The 22,803-nt window shown below is 34.7% G+C and overlaps 2 protein-coding genes across 2 annotated transcripts in view; both read right to left on the bottom strand.

Annotated features, from left to right (window-relative positions):
* Nucleotides 1–729: 729 nt before the first annotated feature.
* On the bottom strand, nt 730–8,616 carry LOC118267411 (G-protein coupled receptor moody-like). Its single transcript, XM_035581384.2, has 3 exons — nt 8,395–8,616; nt 4,805–5,043; nt 730–4,687 (listed from the first exon to the last, which is right to left on the bottom strand). The coding sequence occupies exons 1-3, from the start codon at nt 8,605–8,607 to the stop codon at nt 3,889–3,891; spliced, it is 1,251 nt and encodes a 416-aa protein (XP_035437277.2). The 5' UTR covers nt 8,608–8,616; the 3' UTR covers nt 730–3,888.
* A 698-nt stretch (nt 8,617–9,314) lies between these two features.
* LOC118267410 (G-protein coupled receptor moody-like) overlaps nt 9,315–22,803 on the bottom strand; it is a 125,447-nt gene continuing 111,958 nt past the window's right edge. The window contains exons 3-5 of the mRNA XM_035581382.2: nt 13,272–13,750; nt 10,331–10,569; nt 9,315–10,159 (exon numbers count right to left, since the gene is read on the bottom strand). Coding sequence (XP_035437275.1) covers nt 9,316–10,159; nt 10,331–10,569; nt 13,272–13,517 — 1,329 coding nt within the window. The 5' untranslated portion in view covers nt 13,518–13,750 and the 3' untranslated portion in view covers nt 9,315. The remainder of the gene's footprint in view (nt 10,160–10,330; nt 10,570–13,271; nt 13,751–22,803) is intronic.

The raw sequence follows: 22,803 nt of genomic DNA, 5'->3' as shown, positions 1-22,803 counted from the left end.
TAGTAGTTTTTTTAAGGGGGAAAAATCAACCACGACTTAAGAGAAATCATCCAATGACTTCTCCTGCCTTGAACGAGGCGAGAGGGAGTGTCAGACTCTTACTGACTAAAAACCACCCCGTAAACCCACTAGGTAGTCCGCAGTTCGAGTGCAGTACATAAGATAAAGTAGGTACTTTTAACTTTCGGTGAATCTTTTTTCCAATCCTAAACATTTTTTATCATCAGCAAACAAAATGTCGCTCATCTGTGGAGACTTGCTTCATACTTATCTGTGACTATAACTTTTGAACTTTAATATAAGGAAAGATGTTTCACTGCTACTAAGTGTCACAGCAAATTGGCCTTTATGACAGTGTCGCAAGTGGGTCGAGTGATTTATTTATTGATTGCTTGTAATTTACTTTGATTGCTATCACTTTGAAACGTTTTGCAGCAAAATATTGCTGGTAAATACCTATTTTGTTTTCTTGAAGGATTATGTATAATAGGTACTACTTGTTTCTTTTGAAAAAATGTGTTATCTGTGTGTGTTGTTTTATATAAATATTTTAAGTCATAATGAGTTAGAGAGCTTGAATTTCATAGCTTAATATTTACGAATCTTTGTTGGAATCGGGAATTGAACCCAGAAATCTTATTCGGCAGTTACAATTAATTGACCATCATGATAAATGGTACTTTCATGTCTGTTAATAGATCAGTCCTAAAGGTAAATGAAACGAAGGTATATAGTGTAATATTTTATAATTTATTTTTATTTATATCTTTGGTAAGTACAATGGCTTAAGGGTGTGGCCCCTGGAGTTGGTTCTTTGGTACCTACGTCTTGGTGTTCCATTCGTCTTCACACATTATACAAAAGAGTATTTAAACATAACATTAATTTCTATACAATACAATCTGTGACAATATTATTGCATTTAAAAACTGTTAGGTAATCTGTGACGTAATAGAAAGCAATTAGGTATATTTTAGTTTGAATTTTGCCGCAATATGGATAATATAAGCGAGATAATGTATATTTTTTATTTGTGTCTAATATATAATTGAAGAGATAAAAATATCATCTGCATTATCTGCTTGGCAATAATATGGTCACAACTAAACCCAAGAATAACTAAAATAAATAATAATCATAATAAGTCTATTTGGATTCATTCTTATTTAATTTAGCTTAGGATGTACACAAAAATAAAGCTAACTGGTAGTGAAAGATTTCAACTTCGATTTCAAATAAGTCCTGAATTATCAATTCTGAAATGTATAGTGGTATAAAACAATATTTCTGTGACCTATGGTTGACTGAAAAGATTATATAGGGTGACTGGTCATTAGTGTAGGATGTATCGTTTTATTTTTATCACAATAACAATACAACAAAATTAGCGCTCGTGTTTTCGCATGATCAGCTGTTAGCAGCGAGGCGCCCGCGCGTTAGGTATTTTGGAACTTTACGCGCGCGTGCTAATGAAATTTTGTTGTTTTGTGTGTTTAAATAACCTTCAATAATTAACAGTACCCTATATAGACTTAATTTAATTTAGATTTAAGTTAATTTAGATTACCACATTGTTTAGTTTACAGTAATCTGAATATCGTCTGCAATCATTAAAAACATCACTTTAAACTATCACTAAAACATTCCAGACTTTTGAGAAATTCGAATTCGAAAATCCCAATAATTGCTTTAATTAAGGTAACTTGAAACGCGGGCTCTTGTTAAAGGATCGTCTGAAGCACTAAATAAAGACTAAGTGTGACAGTTTTCGCACAAATTCAGTCAACCATTTGATATCGTTTCAGTACTTTAGAACATTCCACAATGTTCTTTAACTGTTGAAAAGCTTTCATGTTGTTTCAAGGAGATAAAGTATTACATATTCAGTGGTACTTATTCAAAATTATAACAAAATTTATTCTATCAGACCCATGTCAAACTTTACAACTTATTTATCCTACATTCGTTCGCTACCAAAGATTATAATGTAAACAAAACACGTTCCAACTTTTACACTGAAAATCAGCTCAATCGATTTCCAGATTCTGTTCAAAGAAAATCGTTTATTCTAAATGCTATCTTATTACATATAAATACAGTACAAATCGTCTATTGACTAAATAAACTTTCCTATATACAATTAGGTATAACATCTTTGGGTAATCTTCGGTTAAGACTTATGTGTTATAATTATTTCATATAATCTATCATACAAAACATTTAACTCTAGACTCTAGTAACATTTTAATATTTTGTCAAAAACCGACAATCATTTGGAATGGTCGTCTTTACATATTTTGTTGAATCAAAGCGATGTTTTACAATAGTTTACAATCTATATTAATTTTATGACTTAACTAAGAACGAGTTCGAAGCAAAAGGCTGCCATTTTAGAGAGAATTTATTCTCAAAATTGAAAAATAACGTATCTGTATTTAATCTAAGATTTAATTACAATAATATTCTCACGAGAAACTTGCTTCCATTTCTGTTATATTCAATTTCAATCGAATGAAACAGCACCGTCTTCGATTCAATATTAACCGTTACCGAAACTTTAATTAGCTATGTCTTTGACATCCTCCTTATTTACATTAATATCACACGTTGATATTGTACGCTAGTACGAAACACCTTTTACTGTTCATTTTATGACAATTGATATAAACTGATTACTATTACTAGACACGGTAATAAAAAGTAATATAATATTCTGTAAGTTTCATACTCATTCGAATAAAAAGGTAAGCAATTCTGTAATTGAATCATTAAATCAAATATCATAAAACAAACAACGTACAGGTGACTATTATTTGCTTCGGCAAACAACAATTCGCGTTCATACGTCAACCGCAGCTTAAGGAAGTATTGTACCCATCAGACCCTTACTCATATAACCCATTTTCAACTCTATTCCTTGGGAGTAGAGTTGCAAAATAAAAGGTATATTTTCTATGATCATTACGTAGAATTTTGACCGCGATTACTGTACGAACACGTCATTATGGCCGAGGCAAACAATAGTCAACTTTAATTAAGAGGTCTCCGATTTTTTTTATTAATTCCACCCAAGAACTCTTTTATTTTGTTTTCTTCATATAAAAAATGTCTACGTTTATCATAATACCTTAGACATTATCCTTAATGGTATATTCGTATGTCAATATTATTTAAGTTGTATTATCGTAGAATTGTATAAACTATTCGTAGGTAAATGGAGGTAACAAGCTTCAGTTCATTTTTATTTTTTTGGTATACGTTTCAATAAGCATTTTGATTGATTAATTCTTTTAACATTAAATACTGTTGAATAATTTATTATTCGATTAAATAACGATTAACTCTTTGAAGTCAAAACACTGATGTAGTATACTTTTTTACTAGTAGATAGTAGTGAAAATGTTCGTTTACCTATTTCCAAGTTCTTATGATGTTTTCGATCTAATAGTATACATACGACATATCTGACTAATTTCCATTGCTTTCTAATTATCTTAAGTAAAGGTTTTCGCTACAAATTATTGCTAAAGCTTAGTTCATAAATATTTACATGTATTAGACAAATAGAATCGACTCGTATTGACTTAGACAGCTGAAAGTTATTCATATGGCAACGTTAGCTACATAATATGTTGATTTAAATCGGAATGTAATAAATTATGGTTATGGTGATTAGAATATTTTCAATTAGGTACTTTTTATAAGAGAGATACCCAAATATCACGAGATCCAAGTTGGTACGAGTAAACTGCTATGACAATCTTTATCTCAAATCTAAACCGTTCGATTAAGGACTTTATCACTGTCGAACAGCATTCAATTTTCGTTAATATCGCACTTAGATATAACACTATTGAGTATTTACACGAATAAAAAAAGAAAACAATCTCATCGTTTACATTTAAATACACTTTTGTATGCTTGTCTGTATTCATTGGACATGACAACGTAAATGACGGGGTTCGCACATGTCGTGAAATAAATGAGTACATACCCGAACACGTTTGCTACTGAGTGTGTCGTCGTCTCAAAGAATATTGTCTTCATAAGGGTGATGGGTAAGTGACAGACGCAAAATGAGACCATGATAGCTACTATCATAGTCAGTAACTTCTTGTCTTTCTTTGTCGGAAGACGTGGCTTCGCAGGTATTGTGGTCCATCTCATCGTAGCTATAAAGCTTCTACGGAAGTTTTTATTATCATGTCCAAATTGTGGCGTATTGTCCTGCGGTGCCACAGACTGTCTCTCTGTATCCGATGGTGTGGAACTATCGCTCGATAATTCAGCCGCGGTGTGTATGAAGCAGTTCATGGGAAACGAGGGCACTGTGTACCTGGGTGGGCGTTTGTCCAAATCTATAGATCTAGTTGCTATTGTCGTGGTACTCATGCTTAAAGACTTCATTTGCGTAGAAGGGTTCCGTGACTTTTTTGCGGTTTTTCTAACAATCCACAATATTCTGGCATAGCACAAAATGATTGCCAGACTCGGAAAGATGAAAGCGATGATGAAAAGGAATTTCTTAGGTGAATGTTGGTTGTCATCAGGGACGATGGTACAGGAACCAGTGATGGGGTCCAAGCTGAACTCGCCCCAAACCTCGAAGCACGTGGGTAACAACGCACTGAATGAGAAGATCCAAATGCCTGCCGTTATGAAGCAGATGTTTCTGGTTGTGTACAATCTGTTGACAATAGAAAAAAATCCATTAGACATTGATTTACAATTCACGGAAAACTCATAAAGGTTGTTGAATCATTCAAAGGTAGACTCCATTTTATATAGAATTTGCTATACTTACTTGGGATAGAGCCGGGGATGGGAGATCATCACGTATCTGTTGATCGTGATGGCCAAGACGGTGAACAGTGAGACTGCCACCAGTGCGTATCTGGCGAACGGGAACATGTAGCACAGGATCTTGCCATGAGCCCAGGATCTGTTGTAGAATGTGGAGGCAGCTAGTGGCAGGATGAAGCAGCAGAACAGCAGGTCGGAGCAGGACAAGTTGATGATGAAGAAGGCTGTCGCATTGCGGACCTGAAAGTGGTGGAAGATATTTGATTATTGAAGAATGGTGTGTCCAAGATTGATGGGAATTGTAATGTCGGGTTTTATTTAAGCTAACCGTGATTTTATTATGTAGACTTCTTCTTGTTCTAAGATCGATCTGTCAGGATATGTAAGGTTATAATTTAGAAATCATTCTTTTTTGTAGGATACCTACAATTATTAGCAGACGGTATGACATCTGTCGTAGGCTAGTGACCACTGAATTATTTAGGTTGATGCTTAATTTGTAGAAGAAAATTATGAAAAAATACCATTAGTAGTACAAAACGTTCGTGAAAAATACTGTATTTTGCAAGAACTACTTCATATTTTATTGCTTTATGCGTTTAATAATATGGATTAATCATCTAGAATAATAACTATTGACAATTAACGTATTTCACGTAGTATTTGTACGCGGAATAACATAATGACGTCAACGTTTAGTTAATTGTTGGTAGTTGTTCATGCTTTACATGAATCGTCTATTGTGGTAGCTACCACAGCTACGCACGCGGTTATGTGGTCAGGATTGGCTTATATTCAATGAATAGTGAATAAAAAATAATTTATCCAGACACCTACTGGACTCTAGGGCCGTAAACAAAACATTTCATATTTATCCTTGAAAGGTTAGGCAGAATAGCACAATACATATTTAATGTGTCACCCATTTTTTTATTAGTTGTGAAGACCTTGTAATAGGAGGCATATGTGTAGGTCATATACTAAGTATATTATATCTATAATCAGTGCAGTACTCAGTCATTGACCGAAAATATCCATTAATACGCATTTTGATTAACGTGAGATGCTTGGCAGTCACAATTGTGTGTCTTGCGACCCCTTGTCTTGACTAATAATTGTACATTTAAATAGCGTACTTAATATCAATTTATTTAGGAGACATAAGAGTTTAATGTCTTTATACAATAACATATTATATATTTATTTTTTTCCTTTGCAAAAAGGGAAATAACATTATTATGCATTGACGTATTGGTGAATACCAAAGGAAATTATGGTTTACATATTAACTTACCTATACGTACGTAGTTTCTACGTATACGGTAATTTGAGGTTTTACAACTAAGGATATATGTCCTTAAATTAATACTTGGCTACATTAGTGTTTAATAAAATGCATCCAACGAGTCACATAAATTCAACTGGGTTTATAAATTAATTTATTGTATTACGTAGTTATTTCTTTACAAGAAATATAACTCTATTGTAAATATATAATATTATATCATGCTAACGATTGTACAAATGTTAACTCATGGTACCTCGCTGCTAACTGCTGATCATGCGAAAGCACGCGCGCCCGAAATTTTGTTTTTTTTTTGTTTCTGTGATAAAAACAAAACTAATGAGTATACAAAAAACTTTCTTTGGGAAAGTTGTTTGTAATCATGAGTACTATCGCGTGTTTAATTATCTTTCACTAATTACCAGTCACCCTATAGATATAATATAAATATACGCTTGCAGATAAAATTCTAGAGTAATACTACTGTATTAAGAATTTAGTTTTTCTATTTAGGTTACTTAACTATAATACCTGCCTACCGTTTCAATATAGGTTGTTTACGTAAACAATGCTTTTTTCAATAATATCACGTAATTTGCGGCTTTGCCCGCGTATCCGTGAAACAAAAAGTAATCTACGTGTTATTCCAGACTATAATCTACCTCTGTTCCACATCTCGATACAAACAGCCGTTTTGACGTGATAAAAACATACAAACTCAAAACTCTCGTCTTTATAATATAAGAACGATTGTAGTTAGTAACTGTTATGATAGATATACAAATACATAGATGTATTTTTATGCACTGCGCCGAACAAAGGCTGTATAGTAATGCTGGCGGAGTATTTTATTCGTAGTTTTTGTGAGATTAGTATAAAACTATTACTACAGTAGGTATTTATTAAGTATATTATAACGAACAGTGATTTAAGTAACTAAATCCTATCACCCAAAGCAGCTCATACCCTGTCTGTATACAAAATTTCATCAAAATCCGTCCAACAGTTACAGCGTGATTGACGGAGAAACATCCAAACAAATAAACTTTCAGATTTATAATAGGTTTTTTATAATATCAGTGTGTTACGTATAGATTGACTACGATGTAGTTTATAACATAAACTATAATAAGATTAAATGAATAATATACATAGTCCAGGTAAAGACTCATAGCTTTGTCATGTTTCATAAATCCTTGAGTGAATCAGTAGTGTTTATACGGGAGTTTTCCTGTAAACCTATTCTTTTAATTAGGTAGGTACCTATTGGTTGTGGATTCACATGGAAACACTAAGGTGAAACCTGACTGGGGACATGGATTTCCCTGTCCATTTACCGTTAAAACAAAATATGAATTAATTTTAATATTCATTTAATTTTAATATACCAATTTATTTGACTTTGTTTGTTTTTAAATGATAAATAGGTAAATCCTACATACTAAATGTGACGCATTAGTGGTGAAAATTTTATGTTATAGTTAATAAGTGCACTTTTACTTGTACTATAAGGGCCCTTTCCCGGTCCATTTTATAAATTCCAACCAAAGGTTGTCTGGAAGAAATCGCCGTGTGTGATAAGACTGCCCTTTGTACTCAAATTACTATTATAATGTTTTTTTTTTTTTATGTATGTGCGCAATAAAGTATAAATAAATAAATAAATATAAAGGAAGTAAAGTACTTATTTGCTAGATTCGCTTTTTCTTTTGGTCTCTGCTTATTAATAAGGATTTATATTATACATACGTCACTAATAGTAGTGACCGAAGAAGATAAGCGATACTCCAAATGTACATGTTTCTCATAAATCTCAAATTCTAAGAAGTTCAAATGACGATAGTTTTATTAAAATGACGTGATTCTGTTTCGTGGTTAACTGTCCTACTTTGTATAAATGAGTTTTATGAAATAAATAAGACATCTTTAGTTTTTTTGCTAACATAATAATAAACAGTTAATGTACGAAACTATTGTTAACCAGATATTTGGACAAGAGATAAACTTTTTTATCTTGTTATAATTATATACAACAGTTAACAAAAACATTTATAATTGCCACATAGATAATGACATGTCTAGATTAGATATAATCTTCAAATAATATGCAAATGATGAACATAACAGTGTTACTATAATTTGTATCTTATGAGAGTGTGTTAAGAGAGGAATTCCCGTGGGAATGGAATTTCCTGTGAACCGTTAATTATACAAACTCAATGGTCACGTCACCTTCTAGTTCTACGTTTCTCACAGCATTTACTATGTAGTACTAGAACTAAGCTAAATTAGACGTAAGTACTGACCTTCTTGCATCTTGCCAGTGCAATGATGGTGATGAGGTTCCCAGGGATGCCGATGAGCATGAAGACCATGCAGCTGATGTAGGCGAAGCGCAGTAAAGGCTGGTCGTAGCCCGTGAACAACTCCACAGCGGCCAGCGCCGCATCAGACTCGTACGAGTGCAGTCCAGGTATCCCACTCGCATTCTCAACACCCCACATAGAAGATTCACCCATTTTCAACAACACAACTTAAAACACGTCACTCAATAGCAAACATTTAAATACAAATGAATACAAAGACTCAATATTTAGCCTTTTGTTTATTCTATTTTCCTTAATGACTCAATTTAACTGTCATGGGTACGTCCGAGATTGATAGTGCTCCAGAGGTTTGCTATAGCCCGACACGTCTTCACTACGTTAATATTGCTTCCCAACTTAGTTCACTTTCATTGACTTATTGCTAAGTTCCGAACATAATACTTTACAGTGTACAATTAAACATTAACAATGACTCATTCATATCATTTTGATGATAAAAATGTAAATCACTAAATACACTGAATGAGATGATTAATACGGTCGTCGGATGCTTCAGTTCGGCATCCGTATGATCGCACTGAGTATCACTATACGAGATTACTATGTAATTTAAATATCATATATAATATCTACTTCAGTATAAAACACTCTAATTGCTTCCTTTCCCACCTCTAAGCACAATCACGGACGGTTCGCGATTACAAAATTGTCTACGTAACTGAACGTCCTCTACGTATACACAAATAAGTTAACGCTGTCACTACACTACACCAGTTTATGGTCACTTATCTTTTACACACATGTACTTGAGTGTCCATTATTTGCAGTTATTCAGGCTGTCCAGCGATTTACGACTAGTCACGGCGGGCGCTTCTCGGAGGCGCCATCGCCGGGCGAACGTCACGCCCAGCGGCGACACATCAGCAGGTTCTTGTACGCCTGCCGGTACTCCGACGACATCACCACGTAGATGATGGGGTTGATGCACGTCGTCAGGTATATCAGTATATACCCCGCTATGTTTGCCGCTGGATGCGACGTAAACTCTCGAAATATCTTCGTCAAAGTTATGGGCAAGTAACACACCCAGAACGATAACATTATTGCCATTATCATCTTTAGTAACTTTCTGTCTTTTGGCGTCAGTCGAGGTGGTCTTACAGACGCTGGTGATCGTCTTAACGCGACCGCAGCTTGTCTAAGACGTTTAGCAGTTTCACCGCCACTCGGTGTTCTAGGTTTAGCATCCAGTGCGCACTCCTCGTCGTGGCCATCTAATGTATCAACACCAGACGACGAGGACCGCTCAGGTCCCGGTGTCGGAGGACAGTGCAGTGCTGGTGGTGCTAGGAGTGCCCTTCTGGGTGGAGCAACGTGATTGATTCCATTTTCAGGGCCAGGCGATCGTTCCAATGCTGTGGAAGCTGAACCAACTGCAGAGTCTTCTAAGCCTGGCCTAGATCGCCCTCGTGCTGGCGCTCGCGACTTTCTTGCTGCTTCTCTAACAATGCAAAATATCCTAGCGTAACATATCACAATGGCCAGACAGGGCAGCATGAAGGCACCCACGAAGAGAAATTCTTTCGGAGAACGATTATTTTTGTCGGGAAGTATTGAACAGGACCCAATCGTGGGGTCCAAACCAAATCTGCCCCATTTTTCTAACCACGTTGCTATTAATGCACCGAATGAAAACGCCCAAGTGCTTGCCACCATTACTGCTAAATATTGACGTCGATACAACCTGTTGACAAAATAACTTTGTAATTAGAAGATTCCGGAAGACGTTACAAGTTTTCCTGGTAAAGACCGAATATAATAACAATCAACAGAATTCACGTCAATTATATTAATCACGTATTACGCAATGGTAACGTCACTGTTATTATTTCTATAATGAATATAATGAACTTACTTGGGGTATAGACGTGGATGGGAGATCATCACATATCTGTTGATTGTGATAGCCAGGACCGTGAAGAGAGATACTGCAACGAGTGCGTATCTGGCGAGGGGGAACATTCGGCAGAGGATTCTGCCGTGGGCCCAGGAGCGGCGCCAGAAGGTGGACGCGGCGAGCGGCAGGTTGAAGCAGCAGAACAGGAGGTCGGAGCATGACAGGTTCATTATGAACACTGCGGTGGCGTTGCGGACCTGCGGACGACAGAACATGGTTAGTATTTTATAAGAGTTCATGATTTGTTTTATAATTGGTGCTGCTAACATAACATTATTATTTCTTAACCTTAAAACTTGAGTTATATGTATATGAATACCTGTAATTGAAACACAATTTGTTTTCTAACCTCCAAATTTGAGCAAAATCTGAGTAAGATAATGTTAGAAAGTTTAGCTCGTTTTCTATTCAAAAACACATAAAAATTCATTGAGTTGGTAATTGTATGGAGAAGTTTACTTTATTATCATAAGCGTATTCTATGTAGTAGCTACTAGCGAATTAAGTTCGTTATTTCTGTACAGTGAGTCGATCACTGACCTAAGTTAAGAGTGTAATATTTCATAGCATTAATTGTCAATTTTATCGTAAAGTGGTATTAATCACGTTCTCACTTCGTAGTACTTTTTCTATATTTAGACTTCAGTTGTAAATGCGTAAGAAGCTATGATAAAATAAAATACGCTTTTATTTTATCAATTCACAAGTAGAACATATAAGACACGTGTATTTGACGGAAAAAAATGATAAAATAAATTATGAGACGTCCGCGTGCGTGTTCAAGCAGATAATTTGTGACAAGATTAATATTTGTTCGTTCGTTGTTCTTCTGAAATAATATTTTGTAATATGAATTTTGATTTTGCGAACTACATATTTCACTCCTCTTTTTTGTGCAGAGTTTCTAGAATTATTTGTATAAATGTATTATTTTTTAGCGTATTCGGAAAATTTTAAATTCTCTTTGAATTAACATTCTGGAATGGGTTGTAGTCTGCAGAATTCTGATTGAAATACTAACATTTTGTCTACAAACTGAGCTTTAGTTTTCTGTCAATAACTTATCTTAATATTGTAAACTATTTCCTTACAATTAGATAATATTTTATCTTTTACGAATGTCTATTATGTCGGTCTGGTAAGAAGAGGCCAATGTCCATCGATAGATATTTACGGTCCGATATTATGATTCATGATTCCTAACTAATAAAATAATAATATATCTCTGTTTATTTAACACAACAGACTAATTAGTCAATGGACGTGTACGTGAATATCAGTTATTTATCTATTCTCTACTAGATAATATTATGAAGAGAATAGATTTGATTGTTTGTTTATTTGGTTTGAGTTAGTACCATCTGAGACCGGATCGAAAAAATGTTCCAAGAATATTGTAAAGCCTTCTATTCTGAGAAGAACATACGCTGTTTTGGCCCAATATTCCTACAGGATCTGGATCATCGGGGCTTGTTTGAGAAAAATCCTCTTAATGCCAAGCGGGCGAAGGCGCAAGTGGAAAGTTAAATAAGGATTTTTAAAGGTACATCTTTTTTTCTGACGTCAATATAAAATAGGAATGATGACGAGGTATGAAAATTTAAAATGTATTTATCCGCCAGTTAGGCAATGAAAAAATATTAGACACGTTTTTTTATTTTGCCATATAAGATTTCAGATCACTTCTACGTATACAACGTACGTAGAAGTGACGTCACGCGATATTTCAAATTAATATATCATCGAAACTATTTGTTTCCGTAAGAAAATAAAAAATACGTGTCCAATGTTTTAAAATATTTAACAAAACTGACATTATAATAAAAATTAGTCATCTACCACCCTATTGACAATATTAACACTTTCTTTAAAAGATCGAAAATATAAGCAATCTACGTTTCAGTTATGTGTATACTTGTAAGAACGGTTCCATTACGACTAAGAGTTTCATAAAATGTAAATATTTAACCCGTTATTGAGTTTGCAAAAGGATTTCCACTATCTTATTATACCGAGATATTAGTTAATTTTCTTGTCAGTTAAGCTAACTGACCATCATAATGTGTTAACTAAACCCACACAGTTATCTTAAACGATCTTATCTAGCGACTTAATTAGAATAGTTAAAAAGATACGAATATTTTGGTTTGTTTCGTAAATTGCTAGGTAAATATATTCGTAATTATTGTACATGCAATTACCGTAAATTGAATAAACAGTGATATAATGATTATTTATTTATTTGGCCTACTAAGTTCATAAACTTTTAAATGTTGGCCGGCTCGACCGCAGTAACACCACTGCCTCACAGCAAACCGACGTGAAACAACGCCTTTAATTTCATAACCCCTAAAAGGCCGGCAACGCACTTGTAACGCATCTGGTGTTTCGGGTGTCCATGGGCAGCGGCGATTGCTTACCATCAGATGATCCATCTGTTCGTTTACCGGCTTATACCATAAAAATAAACGGTTTTTCAAGTAAACGAAGTACAATTTTTATCGAATACGATATTATGTAATTTAAACTTTGATATACAGTTATCGGAATTATTCTGAACTTTAACTTGTTGTAATCTCTTGATTGCATGCAACAATTTTGTTATGTCTAACATACTTCATGAAGCCTTAAACCGGAACTTTAAGGATAGTGACTAAATTACAATCTGTTGGACCTACAATTTTGTAATGTAGGTATACTCGAAAGCAATGAAACACTACCACCGATATAACGTTGTATTCGCAAATCGCAAAGGTGATGAAAATCGTTTATACGAGTTTTGCAGAACATGCATACTTTAAAGATCATCTTACTAGATTTTTGAAGCGAGATTACTCGAGCATAGGTATTACTTTCCTTTGAATATATGTAAGTTTATAAATTATACATTGGAACTGACCTTCTTGCACCTAGCAAGCGCAACAATGGTGATGAGGTTGCCAGGGATGCCGACGAGCATGAAGAGCACGCAGCACACGGAGGCGAAGCGAAGCAGTGGCTCCGGGTAGTCACGGAACAGCTCTACAGCGGCCAACTCCGCGTCAGACCCGTACTCCGTCACTCTCTGACCCTCGAGGCTGTAGTTCCCTCCGTCTACCTCACTCGCGAACGTACTCCTCGGTATACTCGGTAGCAGATCACCCATCTTAAAGATTTAACGCACATCATTCGTCCACAAGTGTATCACGGTAATTGAGTTCATATCACTTATTTCATGTTCATGTTTACGCTCGCGGGTTTGGTTGGCGACTGATAACGAACCTTCCCGGTCAATAAGTTGGTAATAGTGCGGTGATAACGCATTTTGTCGATGTGCGAGGTTATAGGGTCACAGCTGGTCAGGAAGCGCTCGTATCTCGCCGCTACTGTCCTCCGTATCTGCACAGATAAATTGGTATTCGTTTATTATAAATTCTTTGTAAGCACTGTAATGTTATGAGAGCCGTGAAATAAGATAATGTTGTGTCTGCTACATGAGCCGGTGATTGTGTCCGTGGGACTATGGGAGTCGGTGGCTATTGTCAGTTCGAATGTTTTATTGCGTCGTGACTACTTATCGCGCTGAAGATAACGGAGAATGATTTGTTCAGCGGAGTTTTTATTTAAATATTACATTTTTATGAAGAAATTCTTTGTTTTGCCGAAAATAAACTGATTGAGTAAATTTTCCGTTTTGTTAATAACGCAAATACATAGAAATGGTTTTAAGGAAGCGATGAATTTTTTATATATGTTGGAACAGCGTATAAATAGGTAGATACTGTTCTGTATGATTGCTTTCAGAGTCAGTTGATTTACCGTAATTCACATACGGAAATATATAAATTTGGCCTATAAAACAGTAACTATTGCACTTTGCTTTCGTCAAATCAAATTCACAATCAAAATACCAGATAAAAAAAAACCGGGTAATCGAAAACTCTAAATTGAAGAGCTGAAATAACATGTACAGCGACAATATAAACTATAAAAACTATTATATTAAAAGCTGTTGGAATTAAGCTACCGTCCACACGCGGAGCACTGTTGACGGGAAACCGCAATTTTAAAATTAAATTGTATTCTGTTACTGCGTCGGATTTCACTGCATCACTCCTTTGTATGGGTTTATTTGATTGTTTGGTTGTAGTAAGTAATTGGAATTTTACACCCTTTCTGACTAGATCGACCTGATGATGATATTAGCTACACTCTATCTTGATGACTATACGATATAATCTAACTTTTCCGCAACTACATCCAGTATGGATATCAAACGAAAGGCCTTGATTGGTGGAATAGAGATAATCGAGAGTATTTGATTCTGTAAGAAAATAAAAAATACGTATCTAATATTAGATATAAAATAATCTACAAGACGGGCATCAAAATAAAAATTTGTCATGAACCCTTTTTTTTGAATAGCCAAAATACTCCAGTAATAAAACAAATTTGAATCAAACGAAATTAAACAAGAATTGAACCCTCCAATAGCATTACACATCCATAATTCACGAGACGTGTCGAACGTACGAGTAGATTGTGAGATAAATTCTAGTTGGTTTGCAAACATCTGTGCACTTAGGATGTAATCTAGATTGTGGCACATCGACACTGAGTAATTGATTGTGTCTAGCGCGGACCTCGGGTACTTGCGGTGGCTAGACTGAGTGGAAAAACTGCAAGATTAGAGGAACATTTATTTTTCTTTTATTGTAAATCTACCTTTTATGTAGTGTCAGGATTCTTATTAGATTAATATTATTTATTCCTCATCATTATCAATCAGAATGGAAAGGGGGTTTATCATTGACACGCTTGGCCAGTTTCCGACGTATCGCAGCTAGGTCACCTAAAGTTCCCAGTAAGGCTGATGCGTGATCCGGATCTGCGGACTACCTAGCGGATTTACCAGGGTTACGGCTCGACGGGAGAGCAGGATTAGGAGCGGGGTGGTTTTTAGTCATTAAGAGTCTGATAGTCCCTCTCACCTCGCTCAAGGCGAGAGAAGTCATTAGATGATTCTCCCCCTAAAAAAAGCTAGGTCATTTAAAGTTTAAAAACTAATGCTTAAATAATAAAATCTTAAGAAAACTAACCAACAATTTAATACACCTTTACGATAACCTCAAGGGATAACAAGCGTAAGGTTATGTTGAGCTAACGGAAGGAACATTAGGGACAGGAGTATCAAATAACTCGCATACATTAGTAAAATTAACAACTTTAATGTAATATGTTTCCCTCAACATAGTGAGGGATGATGAAGTTTATGGCTGTATTATTTATAGTACATACACATAGGTGTGCCTGGTTGTTGGGTGTACTGAAATTATATGGTCCTCTAATTCTGTAGAAGTGATGTCTATTCTTGATAGAGAATGATACTAGTAGGTACAATAAAAGATATCAAATACAGTTTTAGCTATAGAACATCACTTTCTAGAATCTTAATGAGCTAAAAATTAACTTTGGACCTGAAAATCTACTCAAAGATCTACTGAGAGAATGGCACTTATTTGTTACGCTGCGTTGCGTTGTCGCAGCAGTTTCTACATATTTTTATCGCGACTCAACGCAGCGCAACGGAGAAGTGGGGCTGGGGCCTAAGTAGTTGCGTTTATGAATACCTAATCATTGGTGCAGTCTATAAGTAATCCGGAGCTGCGGACTACCTAGCGGGTTTACCGGGGCTCCGGCTCGAAATGCAGGAGAAGGAACGGGGTGGTTTTTAGTCAGTAAGAGTCTGACACTCCTTCTCGCCTCGCCCAAGGCGGGAAAAGTCATTGGATGATTTTCCCCCTCAAAAAAAAAAAAAAAAAAAAAAGTCTATAAGTAATAGGTAATATTAAACATAGGTAATTATTAATATATTTATGTCCACAAATATGATACCGTACTTCAATAAGCAAGCACACAACGATTTCTTTTTAAAATCTATCCATAGAAAAGTGGACCCTTATATCATAAAAATAGAATAGAACTTTTGTTTGAGAGTCCATTTTGCAGTGTATTACGTTATTATAAGTAACATCGTTGGAATAACAAGTGAACTGAGAGTGCTATGGAACGTAAAATGAAAGGCAGAGGCTTTCAACATTCCTCGCTTACTTTATTGTTGTTTGTGGATAACATTTTACAGTACGATAGGGTCTATTATATTTGAAATATATGATACAGTGACTATCTTTCTTTAGGGACCTAGATAGTATTAGGATTTTGTGCTTAAAGTATCGAGTAGTAGAAGTGCGTAGACGGATTTCTGTTAGTGATCTTGAGAGATGCGTAACATTCATAACTTCACGCCTTTCTCCCATAGGGGTAGGCGGAGACAATGAAACGCCAATTGCTACGAATCTTACATACCTCTTTCAATGATGCGTAATCTTTTATGTTTTTATTATATTGCGTTGATGATGATCAAAGAAGGTATCAGATACTTAATCAGTTGTGGGGTGAAAAAGTAGTTAGTAATTTAAATCTACATTAAAAGTTAGACAGTTTAGATTAAATTTGAGAGAATAGTGGTTCAAAAAGGAACATAAGTTGTTTTAACATGGAGTAACTCGATTTATTAGAAGTCGTAGTTCCGACTACTGTCACAAATAAATGAGACCTTGCAAATGTAATCAGGAGATACCTTCCGGACGTATAAATCTAACCGACTTCAAAGTCAATTCAATTACCTTTCCCTGAAATCCAGCTGAAATAGTGAATGGCAGATAGCACTATATACTATTGGTATGTGAGATTCACCTTTAAATGTAAATATGTATTGATTTGTCTGATTCATTCAAGGTTCAATTGTTCGTTATTATATGTTTTATAACAGCAGCTGAAATTGGCTAACATATGTTGGTTCTTCATCAGTTATTTTAATTTTAAGCATTGTAATCCTCATTATACAGGGATCGGACTTGGGGCTTCATCAAGCTTATATTTTTGTCACTAAATTCTGCTTAATCATTTCGAAAGACAGGCCAGCTAAAAATATCAGCATGTCATTGTAGCAACCTACAAAACGTAATAAAGTTTTGTATTCAATCGTTTCGCCTTTTATTCCTGAAGGGGTAGGCAGAGGTGCACATTATGGCACGTAATGCTACAGTTCAATGTACAAACACTTTTCACATGTTATGTTGTAAGCCCCATGTAATTAGTTGGTAAAGTTTTGTATTCAAATCCTGTTAAAACACGTTTTATTTTGAACATAATTATGTTCAATGTCATTTATTTTTCCGTGAAGCGATCTGTCAGTAAAACGATTGATTGAAACAATACATGTATGCTCCCAAAAGGGTTCAATTAAGGAGATAGCAGAATGGACGACAAGGGAAATTAAAAACACGGACCGCCATTTGAACATTGAATTGTTCAATTGAATTTATTTTAACGTAACGTTATTTAAAAACTTTTTTTCACGTAATACATTGGTGAAATTGAGTTTTTCATTGAAAAAAAGGTTTGTCACGAATATTAGAATTATATCCATGTGTTTTAGTAACAACTAATCTTACATCAGCTATCAAATATCTTTCCCGCACCCTCGTACCCACGTGTGAGACAGGACTCCGGGGTGGGTTTTAGTCAGTACGAGTCTGACAGTCCCTTTCATCCTCCCCAGGCGAGAGGTCTCCATGAGGATTTCCCAACTTGGGATCAATAAAAAAAGCTATCAAATATCTTACTTTATATAGATAATAACACACTCTAGAAAGTGAACAACAGCCCAAAATAAAGTCACCACACAAAAGACTAACGACAAAATCCCAATCTAATATCACCCTTAAAACCATATCTCAATAGAGTGGTTTATTGACAAGTCGCAGTTGGCCTATGCAAATCCATTCAAACATTCGCCCACGACAACCTTTTAAGTTGTCAGCCCCGACTCAACGAATCCAGTGTATTTAGTCTGTAGTTTTAAACTAATTGAGATGTGATCGGATTAGTACCGCAGTAATTGAATTTGACTAATTTAGCATAAACTCTATAGATTTTGTGCAGACAAGACGTCTGTTTTATTTAAGTTTGGACTATCAACAAATTAAAGAAGGATCGGGTAAGTTGACTGTGTACTCAGTTAGTTACTGATTGCTAGTTCGTAATTAGTTAATTTGATAGAGTGACATTGACTTTGTTTATATTTGCTTGTTCCCATAGACTTCTATAAGGGTTTTCTGAGCAAATCAACTAGTTTTTGTATGCAGGATGTATGTAGTTAGAGTTATATTGATTAACCCTTTCACCGCCTGTGTCGCATATATACGACACATATTTTCGTGTCCCTGTCGCTCATGTCGTATTGCTGCGACAGAGAACATGTACGATTTTTTCGTCCTATTCACATGATTGCTTCTCCTTATTTCGTATACCTATATATATTTTATCCGACTGCGCCAGAAGGAGGGTTATGTTTTTTTCGATTTGTAGCCGCGCGCTAGGTGTACGGTAATTGATATTTGACTGGGCGGTTAAAGGGATAGTAAAGATGAAAGAAAGTTAATACTTATGGGATAAATACGTTAAAGAGAATTAAGATAATTAAGTATTACCAATACCTGAAAATCTGATTATCATTACGATTTCGTAATATAAAACAGTACCTAATACGTAGAAGTAGGATAATTATTAGAGCACGGAAGACAAAACTTCATTAAAGTTTTGGTTTATATTATGACAAAAAAAAGTTAGGCACAGAAACTGAGTATTTTAATTAATGACAGGATTTCTTTTGTTACCTTTGTCACTTTGACACCACAAGTTTCTGCGAGATCCGTTTAATTCCCGCAAAAATATATTTAAGGATGCTCCTTGAAACGAGTTCACCATTTTGCAGACAAAATAGCCTCTATTTCATCTTGTTATTCAAAGAAATCATAATATAATGGTTTGGGGAGATTCTTGTTTACTGTCGTTGCTAAATGTAAACAAATGAATTTATTGTTTTTGACCCGAAAAGGGATGATCCTGAAGGAATTGTTGGTTACTAAGCGAAGTTTCTGTGAGTGTTAAAGGCTTTGGTATGAACCTGAAGGTTTTTTCTACTTTATTTTGTTCAAGTAAATTTGAACTTTCCTTTGGTCGCTTTTCCATCAGAGGTGTACTACGAGACGTAATAGTTAAGCCGTGAAACTATGTGACCGTTTTCATCGATGCCAAGCTTTGTAGCTGTGCGAGTAAGATGCGCAGCTCGACTATGCGATTTATCGATAGTAGGGAAGCCATCCATATAGCACACAACCATAGCACGCATCTTTCCATATAAAAACATAGCTTAGCTAAGTCCATTTTCACCAGTGCTAAGCAATGTGTGAATATGATTGGTGGAAGCTAAACGCATCCACAGCAACGTAGCATAGCGTAGCATCTGGGGAGGAAAATTACCCTTAACCTGGTAAGTATATTATAGAATTATGGTATAGTGGTTTATGAATATACCCCTGGAATAAGTCAGCCTTTACTAAGAGTAATTTCATTTTAATCCGTCCAACAGATATGTTAGCCAGATGCTCTACAATTAATAGCTTTATCTAATTGTTATTACACTGGATCCCTTTCACACAGAATGGATTAAAAAAAGTTTTAATACCAGGTCGTTTGCGTTCATGAATTTTGCTAAATCATTAAGGATGATAAATTGAATTTCGATATATTTGAAACTGTTTTTATTTTATTTCATTTTGGGCACATACTGTAGGGGTATTTTTCACGAATTTGTTTTTTGCCTATAATATGAATAGGTACTTAAAAGAGGATTAGTATGTCGATATCCTCATATTCAGTACAATTGAAATGAGTATGTAAATTTAAACAATAGCATACCTACTGATAAACTGGTAGAAACTACAGAGTGTAGTGTTGTGCCTACTATGACGCGTGCCTACTACAGGTTACACAAACCATGTTGGTTTGTGTAACAAACACTATTAAGAATTCTCTATCAACCCAAAATGGGACTTCAAAAACCCAAAAATATTTTGACCTACTCAGGGATAGACTTCGTACCACAGTAGTACTCCACAATCATACTTTCTGAAATGAAAATGAATGAATGATATTACTGAAGTAATTAATTTATCTTGTTACCTTACTTTATAAATGAAGCTTTCTGTTATGAAATTTCACAGAAAAGATATCATAATTGTGAAGTTCGCTCATTAATTAGACGCGTGTCCGAAGTTTAGTACGATTTATGCAGACTAATAAACTATCCGCTGAGCTTGAATTAATTAAATGTATTCATTTGTATGGAGATTTTATGCTAATGCATAAATTATAATGTCTTATTCGGAATAGATCAGCATTTTGTGGATAGGATTTCTATCTACAGTGAAAAATTGGAGTAGGATCAATTGCCATGTAGGAGATTTTCTTTTTCAGATTAATTGAATGAGGCAGTAATTTAATAAAAATAATTTAAACACTATATTTCTTTAATCTTAATATACTTGGTGACATTATAAAGCAGAATTTATCCCTTCAGGTGTCTTATCCATAGTAGACGAGTCTACTTAACGGAAGATTTCACAGTCAAGGACACAAAGTAAAGTCTATGTATTACAAAATTTTCAGCAGATACTTGTTCTTCTCTGTACATATTCAGTGTAAACACATTACTACGTACTTAGGTAGTTGATTTTTTCCACAGATTGCTTATCTAATGTATTCAGAGCTTCTGTTTTTTATAGGCTGTAAAAATGAGTAGGACAATAACTGCTTTCGAGGCAGTAATAACGGTGTTAGGGGAAAATGCAAGAGGGAAATAAAAACCACAAGCAAAACGACAGATTACTGTTTATGTACCAGCAGTATTCTGTTAAAATGGTAATGTGGTAATGTTTTAAGGAAAAAATTTGCTAGAGTTAGGTCATAACGTTGTACTGATTGTCTCTTTATTACGTTTTTCTTTTAGTCCCTGGTTTTAGCTGCTTTTGGTGTGATTAGTTTATAATCGTTGCAGAGTATTTGTTTTTTTGATGGAGATGAGATGACGTTACTCAATGTGACGTCGATTGCAATAATTAAGTTAAGAACAAAAGTATGTTTTGTTTGACTTTTCAGGTATTTTAAATCACTGAAAACACAATCAAATAGTTAGTACGAATGAATGTTATATTAAAATATAAATTAAACTATTTCATCTTGTAGAACTACGAATAAATTATGTGTTTAAGAATGTGGTACCTAAATATGAAAAATAGTTTTTAATCTAGGATTAATAATATTGCCTCTTCGGTGGTGCTAAATCACTTGCAAATGCTTTATGACATAGGTGATGCATATTAATACAATATTACAAGTAAAGTATCCTTTAGACGCAAAATAGATATGGTTACTGGAATTATACCGTATTACAGATAAATTCCTATTAATATGAGAACTGAAGCAATTATAAAATGCTTAACAAACCTGAGTTTATTATAAATTAATTAGTACCTATTCAGTCGTTTATTACGTCAGACAATTATTTTCCTTGTAAGTTTATTCACATTTAACCGATAAGTCCTATGTATTTACTATTAAATGTGGAGAAGAACCTATGTTATTTACATATGAGTTCAAAGTCCAATCATTTTACTAAAATTTTGCTTGTCAGCGTGATTCATATAAATGAATGCATAATGTGGTTCCATTCACAATTTTCAGTAAACATATAATGTTAAATGGAATTTGAAATATTTACGCTGTAATAGGAAATACAGAATTTATTAAATTAATATCCCTATCTGATTATTTCACAATGTTTAGGTTGTTTATATTCAGTGGTATTTCGTTGATGTGTTGGAATTTCCTGCCGCTTTGCAGTAGATAAAATCTGAATGAATTTATTTAATGAAGTGAAATTGTTATTTTTCTGCAATTTTTTACTCAATTTGCAACGAACAGAAGGATAGTGTTGAGAAAGTGTGATGGTTCTTTGTATTAATCACTGACAATACTTTTATTTAACACAAAGTTTGAAAAATGTTCTTATAGCAAACTTAACTTTTATCAGAAAACTAATTTATTTCATGAACTAGAAAAACCAACATAACACAAATTGGCTAATGTAACATTCATAAACTAGATAGCATCAACGTAAACAATTCTTCGGACGCCATTATTACAAGTAGCAGTTAATGTATTGTTAAATTAAGAGATAAACAGAGCATAGCCTGCGAGATAGTCGGCCATTTTCAATTAGAAGCGCGGGAAAAATGCGTGGGTCGGCGCTAACTGGAGCCTGTACGTTGACTTTATCACGGTACCATTGTAATGTAATCGTCTTCATTTTTATGGCTACAAAACAAGCTTCAGTTTATGGGACAGATTAAGGCGGTCCCAAATTAAGGGATTATTGTGATTCTATCCTGATGCTGTGTTGTTTCGGATGGTGTTAAGGGAGAAGTAAATCTAATTGGGTTTCTTTTTTGTTTTGTCATTTTCTTTGTGGCCTTTTCCTGTCATGC

The sequence above is a fragment of the Spodoptera frugiperda genome, chromosome 6 (assembly GCF_023101765.2).
Source record: "Spodoptera frugiperda isolate SF20-4 chromosome 6, AGI-APGP_CSIRO_Sfru_2.0, whole genome shotgun sequence".
NCBI classification, from domain to species: domain Eukaryota; kingdom Metazoa; phylum Arthropoda; class Insecta; order Lepidoptera; family Noctuidae; genus Spodoptera; species Spodoptera frugiperda.
The sequence above is the reverse complement of the archived record's forward strand: the minus strand, read 5'-3'. Positions and strand labels throughout refer to the sequence as shown.